Source organism: Mizuhopecten yessoensis, unplaced genomic scaffold (genome assembly GCF_002113885.1).
Source record: "Mizuhopecten yessoensis strain PY_sf001 unplaced genomic scaffold, ASM211388v2 scaffold10921, whole genome shotgun sequence".
Taxonomy (NCBI): Eukaryota; Metazoa; Mollusca; class Bivalvia; order Pectinida; family Pectinidae; genus Mizuhopecten; species Mizuhopecten yessoensis.
The window spans coordinates 2225244-2233930 of NW_018408788.1; the positions used below are offsets into that span (position 1 = coordinate 2225244).

At 36.2% G+C, this 8687-nt stretch overlaps 1 protein-coding gene across 1 annotated transcript in view; it reads left to right on the forward strand.

The window, feature by feature from the left end:
• LOC110463702 (UPF0538 protein C2orf76 homolog) overlaps positions 1-8240 on the forward strand; it is a 9382-nt gene extending 1142 nt beyond the window's left edge. Inside the window, exons 2-5 of the mRNA XM_021518507.1 lie at positions 1993-2043; positions 4205-4242; positions 4865-4946; positions 7182-8240. Coding sequence (XP_021374182.1) covers positions 1993-2043; positions 4205-4242; positions 4865-4946; positions 7182-7258 — 248 coding nt within the window. The 3' untranslated portion in view covers positions 7259-8240. The remainder of the gene's footprint in view (positions 1-1992; positions 2044-4204; positions 4243-4864; positions 4947-7181) is intronic.
• Positions 8241-8687: the final 447 nt, after the last annotated feature.

Sequence of the window (8687 nt, forward strand, 5' to 3'; positions counted from 1 at the left end):
ACATATGCTTCCAGGTTGGCCTTGGGGACTGCCCCACCCTTGGAGACTTAACCCCTGGGTCATAACTTTGAAATGGTTAATATCCCCACCCCAAAACTATATATACAATTGTTGGGCATAAAGAGACGAATGCAGTCATGACATTAGAATTGATCCCAGGGTCTGCCCCACCCTTGCAGACTTGGCCCCTGGGTCATAACTTTGAAACGGTTGAGATCCCCAACCCAAAACTATCTATACAAATGCTTGGCAAAAAGAGACAAATGCAGTCACGATATTAGAATCAATCCTGGGGTCTGGCCACAACTCTAGGGACCTAGTTTCTGAGTCAAAGCTTGGAAACAGTTGAGATCCCCACCCCATAACCATACATAAAATTGCTGGGCATGAACAATCTAATATAGCTATGCTACAAGGATTGGCCTTGGGGTCTGGCATATTCCCTTGATCTCATTTGGAGAATAGTTTGCCATGATTGCTTAGGTATCCAGGTGAGCGATACAGGCCCTCTGGGCCTCTTGTTTATTAACTTATTTATTTTCATTTCGCCCAAATTTAAAGTTCATTTTGCTTCAAATTCACACCGCTCCAAAACCATCTACATGTTCTTAGTCCTCACTACCCTACTATTAGTGACAGTAGTATCGGTAATAAGATGAAAGTCGTTTCAGGATTTTTTTCGGGTCGTTTCGGGATTTTTCATTTTTTTTCTTCCGTAGATAACATTGTCTTTTTTCTTTAAACATATTTTAATACCAAATAAATTAAAACAATTGATTGGATAAAAGTAATTACAACTTATCATACATTTACCATAACAACACACTGTCAATCGGGTAAATGTTGGTAGCCTAAGGTATCCCCTAAAGCACTAGCAATCTGGTAACACTAACGACTTGATTAAGTCCCGAAACATCTTGTGTCATGTCCCGAAACAACTCCGGGACTCTCGAAACGACTTGCTACCGAAACGACCTGTTACCGAAACAACTAGCATTCTTGTCCATACAGTAGGGTATGTGGCATATTTTAATTGTACATAGGATTACGGTCGCCTTCTATCTTTGAGTTAGAGGGAATTTCCCTTTAGCTCAGTGGTAGAGCTTCCAACTAGGAACCTGGAGATTGAGGGTTTGATCCCCGGTGGAAGCACACCATTCTCTATTCTGACTATTTTGTTACAGGTATGTAGAGAAGACTATTATATATTTTCACACCAGATGCAGATGTCTGTGATATTATCTATCTAGGCACAACACTTGAACTGTTAAAGAATTCAAGATAAAAGAAGAAAAACACAAACAGCTAATTCATCCAAGCATTCTGTTTTTAACCTCTTATAGTAAAATACTGAAACAAATATTTCACATAATGTTCCAAATGTTCATAATCATCAGCATGCATTGATGATAGATCTAGACTGGAACCGTATGAAGATACTGTATACATCAAATATCACTTCTTTTCCCCCTATTAGATATGGATGTCAATATACAACTAATGTTTGCTGAAAACCTAGCACTAAATCCAAATCTTACACCATAAAGCTGAACCCTAACCATAACCCTTTAAACCCTAAACTCCTACCCTAACCTGACCATAAACCTTAAACTTCAACACTAACCCTAACCCCTAAACCTTAAACTCCTACCCTAACCTGACCCTAAACCCTAACCCTAATCTGAACCTGTACCAACCCACTAAACCTACAATCCTTTTAGTCTGAATAACTGACTATTTACTTAAACATTTTTATTCTGCCCAAACTTACAAAAGAGAAATGAGATATAATAAATTTTCCGGACTGACATCCTCCTACCCTATATTTCTTGGCTACAGTTGATATTATTTTTTTTACATTTTTAGCCATTAACCTATTCATCACGACGACAGATGCATCTTGGTGAAGTGAGATAATTAATTGAAGTTTGTTTGTAAGGTAAATTCCTGTAAATATTAAAATGATAATAACAGACATCATTTTTGTTGCAGATTTGAAGACAAGGAAAGGAATACCTCCTCCATTCAGAACTTTTAAGTTTGGTGAGTTATCATCAGTCTATTTGAAATCAATTTTCTCTCAGTAATGTGGTAAATGAGAGTCTGATTTTAATACTTTTGATAAGTTGAGTTAATTTTTACATTATTATATCATGGAGTTTTTAAATATCTTTAAATTCAGGTTGTCATTATTCATATTTTAAAGGGTCAAAGTTCACCTTTGATAAACTTTTGATGTAAGAAGCTTGTTAACAAAATATTTCATGAACCCTTCAACACTTTGAGTTCATATCGTACTGTGTTGTGGTAACATAACTTCTAACCTGATTAGAGTTTTTTGTCGTTGATTAAGGCTCAATTAAAGGTTCGAAGATCACACTTGACCACTGACTAAGCTTTAGGTAGCAAAAAAAACTTGTGTATTCCGTCTTTACGTATTGCAGAGTTATCTGCTCTTGATAGCAGGTATTGATTGTTACCTCATTTGTTTGCGAGAGTAACGTCATCATTTTTTGAGAAAGCGACGTAATTTTCTCACACAAACTAATGACATAATCAATACCTGCTCACAAGAGCAGATAACTCTGCAATACGAAAAGACGGAATAAGTCATCTCATGAACCCTTCATTAGTGACAATGTATATACACCATAGTATAGTAACATTATGTTCTACAATAATGTAAATTATGATGGTCATCAGTCGGGGTAAAGGGGTCAAAAGTCAAACTTCTTCACTTAAGTAATGTGGGTCATATATGTTTGGCTTGATTTTTAACAGGGCTTGTCTTAACATCGGAAAATGACATGTTAGGGTGCTGGTACTCAGAGATTAAATTAACCAACATGTCTGTTAGATACATTTCTAATGACATTTTAGGGTGCTGGTACTCGGAGATTAAATTAACCAACAAGTCTGTTAGATACATTTCTAATGACATGTTTAGGTGCTGGTACTCGGAGATTAAATTAACCAATATGTCTGTAAGATACATTTCTAATGACATGTTAGGGTGCTGGTACCCGGAGATTAAACTAACCAACATGTCTGTTAGATACATTTCTAATGACATGTTTGGGTGCTGGTACTCGGAGATTAAATTAACCAATATGTCTGTAAGATACATTTCTAATGACATGTTAGGGTGCTGGTACTCGGAGATTAAATTAACCAACATGTCTGTTAGATACATTTCTAATGACATGTTAGGGTGCTGGTACTCGGAGATTAAATTAACCAACATGTCTGTTAGATACATTTCTAATGACATGTTAGGGTGCTGGTACTCGGAGATTAAATTAACCAACATGTCTGTTAGATACATTTCTAATGACATGTTAGGGTGCTGGTACTCGGAGATTAAATTAACCAACATGTCTGTTAGATACATTTCTAATGACATGTTAGGGTGCTGGTACTCGGAGATTAAATTAACCAACATGTCTGTTAGATACATTTCTAATGACATGTTAGGGTGCTGGTACTCGGAGATTAAATTAACCAACATGTCTGTTAGATACATTTCTAATGACATGTTAGGGTGCTGGTACTCGGAGATTAAATTAACCAACATGTCTGTTAGATACATTTCTAATGACATGTTAGGGTGCTGGTACTCGGAGATTAAATTAACCAACATGTCTGTTAGATACATTTCTAATGACATGTTAGGGTGCTGGTACTCGGAGATTAAATTAACCAACATGTCTGTTAGATACATTTCTAATGACATGTTAGGGTGCTGGTACTCGGAGATTAAATTAACCAACATGTCTGTTAGATACATTTCTAATGACATGTTAGGGTGCTGGTACTCGGAGATTAAATTAACCAACATGTCTGTTAGATACATTTCTAATGACATGTTAGGGTGCTGGTACTCGGAGATTAAATTAACCAACATGTCTGTTAGATACATTTCTAATGACATGTTAGGGTGCTGGTACTCGGAGATTAAATTAACCAACATGTCTGTTAGATACATTTCTAATGACATGTTAGGGTGCTGGTACTCGGAGATTAAATTAACCAACATGTCTGTTAGATACATTTCTAATGACATGTTAGGGTGCTGGTACTCGGAGATTAAATTAACCAACATGTCTGTTAGATACATTTCTAATGACATGTTAGGGTGCTGGTACATGGAGATTAAATTAACCAACATGTCTGTTAGATACATTTATAATGTTTTTGCTTGCAGATACCATGAAAATTTTACATCAAGCTCATGGTTCAAAGGTATGTATACTAAGTAATACGTAAGTCAGCTTATCAGGAGATACATTCTGGTTGTTCATCCTTGGGGAATGAAACTCCACCAACTCAAGGCTACTGGAGTGTTTCAGTTCAGGGACAGGGATTCTGTACATTTTCAGTTTACTAGCTTAGATTAAGTACATCACATTATCAAATTTTGGATATTGATGGAATAGCAACATTAATAATATAAAGCTGTAACTTTTTTCACAGGTGAAACGAAAAATAGCACAGGTACACCTCTCGGGGTTACTCCCATAACATGAGAGGCCGCTGGTCGGCCTTTTTTCTATCGGATATGATTTTGCCGGTTGCGGCGCCTGTCAAAATTCTTTCGCCGCGTAAAACCTCTAACATTTTGGAGTACTCTAGGGGTGTGCTGTAACTCTTGGTTAATTGGCATAGATTGTCTCCCCTGTACTGTCAAATATAGCTGATTCATTCAAAATTGTAGATTCCGAAAAATTTAAATGATTTACTTTGATTAATTATTATTTACTTATGGCAAGATAAATGTACAGGGTAAACTTAGTTAACTTGCTATCTAATCAACTGGTATAAAATTTGTTGAAATAAAACGAAAGAAATATTTTGGCCTTTTCAGACGAGTGACCCGGCCATTAACACAGACTGTGATGAGGAGCTGATTCTTTCCCCCGACGTGACTTTACAGGACAGTGGCATCAGTGAGTACGATGGAGGGTGAACATGTTAATATGAACGTAAATATATTACTCTAAAGCTCTTAAATATAATTACCATGGTAATAAAATCATATACTGGTATACTGATGTTAAGGATCCCTGTACCACTGTCAATATCTGTAAGTAAGCATTGGAAACTTCTTCAGGTATAACTAATATATATCGCTTTCATAAATCATTTTTGTAAAGAAAACCATAACTTGTGGGACTATTATGAAAACAATAATAAAGTTGAAATAAACACACAATAAAAATCAACTACAGTGTGTAACGTTGGACGACCGGTCGGTAGCTGAGAGAATACAGAACGATTTGTTAAACAATATCTACAAGTTTATTTACAATAATTATTGAAGAAAACCCCCATAAGTATGTACTCACACTCACAAACACACATTCATACATTCAACACTAAATGTCATTACTCCGGTTGGTGGAGTCACAGTTGCCGCTTGTATACCAATAGTTCCACTGTCCATGTGGGCAATACACAATGCAGTATGGAAAGGATCCGATGGACTAAATAAGTCTCACAAACTTGTTTTCCGCTTCACCGTATATTCCACGTCCGCTAATCATGGATATATACCCCACCGCAGAAGGGTCTAGCACCGATGTGCTGAGAACGGTCTAGCACCGATGTGCTATAATGCAGGCCTCCGGCTCCGCAGATGACCTGAGGACTGCTGCCTCACTGACGAATGACGTCAGTACAACTATGAGTTGTCTGCCCTTGTGGAACTGACCCAATGTGTGTCGCGCCAGTTGTCTCGTCCACATTCCTCTCACCTACCAACCCGTTCATGGAAATCTATAATTAATGAACATACATACTAACACTATTGCCCATACACACAATATAGTAAAACCTAGTTATAATATCACCGTAAATAGTACATGTAAATATACATTGACTCGCTACATAGATATTTCAATTTATGGACGTTAGTACCAAGCATGTGCATGTATTTGATTAACACTTATTATGCGGACTAATTATAATATATCCAACTAGATAAATTATAATAAGGAATACTAACCACAATAATATTGGATATCAACACTAATGGATAGATACCGTAATCTTACAGAAAGTGCCTCACGCTTACCTGTACAATCACTAATGCGTAACACCTACGTACGTGCATTAAAGTATTTAAATTAACATTTCGATCTCTTATACAAGTATAACATATGTATACTAAATCATAGATATATATACATATTCATAATATGGATACTAAGTTAATATAGTAGGGTACTAACATGCATATCCCTATATACGATACATGTAAACAATGTTCCGCATGAACGAACCGCACCTACATATTAACGATACACAATACATGCACATGAATTAGCTTATTGCGGTCATTCACCCGTAACTGATGCAACATATATAGCGTATAATTAGCAACAAAATCACTATAATACTGACTTACCACATCTCAGGTGTTATGCGTCTGAATTCCGGGTGGTTTTTATGGCAAGATGACATACACGTCCATCTTGGACAGATCGGCTCTCGTGTAGTACTTTGACCACTCTCGGACGCTCTCGCAAATGCATAATTACCTCGAAGCGGGAATATTCAAAAACCGCGATTCATGCAAATAAGTGATAAAACAATATACATTATCAATACTAACATAAATATATATATACAACATTCCTCAACCAATATGCGATCGTGACACAGTGTTCGAAATGTAAAAAAAACATTGGGGCAAAACCTTGGCCTGTTTTCACAAAACTGTTCTCTACATGCTCAAGCATGAATTCTGTGCTCAAGCCAACTTTCTTGTAACTCTCTTAAATCATGTAACATGGTCAAAAAGTCCAGTGTAAACATAAAAAATAGTATTCAGCTTAAAGTCTTACCTAATTTCTTGCATAGCATTGGCATTTTTTTTTTTTATCACTGGCACAGAATCTAGGTTTCAGCATGAGAAATGTTCCATGAATACCGGCCCAAGATTGGAAAACTGGAACTTAGATCATTATAGAGTTTCAAAATATTACAGGGCCAGATTTGAACCCTGGACCACAGATCATTAAACTATTACTCTGTCCAGCTAACCTACCCAGTCCAATATTCCAAAACAGTCGGACGGACACCATAACTTCTATAGAGCATCCGCACACTGCTACGGGGCCCTGATTACAATATCCTTGTATAATATCCTTGTATATTATTTACCTAATTTTTCTTTCCAGAAAACGAAACAGAATTGTCTTATTTCAAGAGGGAGGACTATGAAAAATATAAATTGGACCCTACATTAAAATGGTGATGCCAGTGACAGGAAGAGTTATTACCGTGTCAATGACAAGTCCAGTTACAGGAAGTCCATTTGGCACAGTGACACTCAAGTAACAGGAATCCTGTTTCTATGCCAGTTACAGGAAATCAAGTTGCTATGGTGATGCCGATATACAGGAAATTTGTTGCCATGGCGACACTCCAGTTACTGGAATGCGACTTCACATTGCATTGCCAGCTAATGGAGTACATTCTGTCTTTAACTATGCTTCAGTACTGTAACACTAGAATAATTATAAATGATTTACGATTTACACTGGACAAAAAATGCTTCCGTTTGCTGGTTGAGTCTGTTGTACGCGAACTGTGTGCTATGTGAATCCACAAATGCGCTGTTGCTTTCTATGTTGTCCTTGATTGTCAGCACCACCTGTTTTTGCAAAAACAAATATTCAGTGTTTGACATTAATGCATGTGGAACCTATATTACCATTTTAACTACTGAAATTTTCACTAAACATCAAATGAAGTTTACTAGTCCCAGGCATTCGGCTAGTGGAATTGTACACCTCTTGGCAGGTGAGGGGTTCCCACACCAGGCTAAGCATACATGCTCATTTGTTTGGTAAGACATAACAGCTAATAATGGAGATATTGAATTGCTTTTGGTTTTAAATATCTTGTGAAATATAAAGTTTTGCAGTAAAAATAAAGATATCTTTTTTCTACTGTGAAAAATGGAGCTTTTTGTTATTTTCACACTCTACCAACTAATTAGAATGCAGTGTCTCATGTGAAATGGATTGTTGTAGACATGTTTTGCAATTTCAATAGCAATGCAACAACCTGATTATTGGAAATTTTCCTAAACTTTGTTTCCAATGAATTATTTTTCCTGTTATTTATATTTGTATAAGAAACAAATACCATATTTGTTTCTTGTATTTTCCAGAATTTTCATGACATTGACAAATGATATGTTATTGATTCAGAAATAAATAATTCTTTTTGTCTCTGTTTTTGTTGAATTTGATTTTGTTGAATTTGAAAAAAAAACAATCAATTCTTATGTACAGTTTCTGATATTTTAGTCTACCATTATCCGAAAGTTTAATGTTCAAATTGCCTTTTGTGCCTGGTCCAAAAGTTGTTTTTAAACAGGTAAGTTCTGATGCTTTAGATCAATATTTATCTATAGACTGTTTTGCATTGATTCTCAAAAAGCTTTTGACACTGTTTCGTATAAAAAATAAATAAATGTCATCCAAAAGTTAACGATTCCCATACCCTGCCAAGAACTATGCACAGGAAACCGACTTCTCCAGCAACGACTTAGCTCTGATCAATCATTTCTGAAAAGAAAACCATACCTTATGAAAAACGATGAGAATGAAATAAACAAAATATAATCAACAACTGTGTCCCGAGTGTATGAATTAGAGGGAGTCGGCTGGGATTTG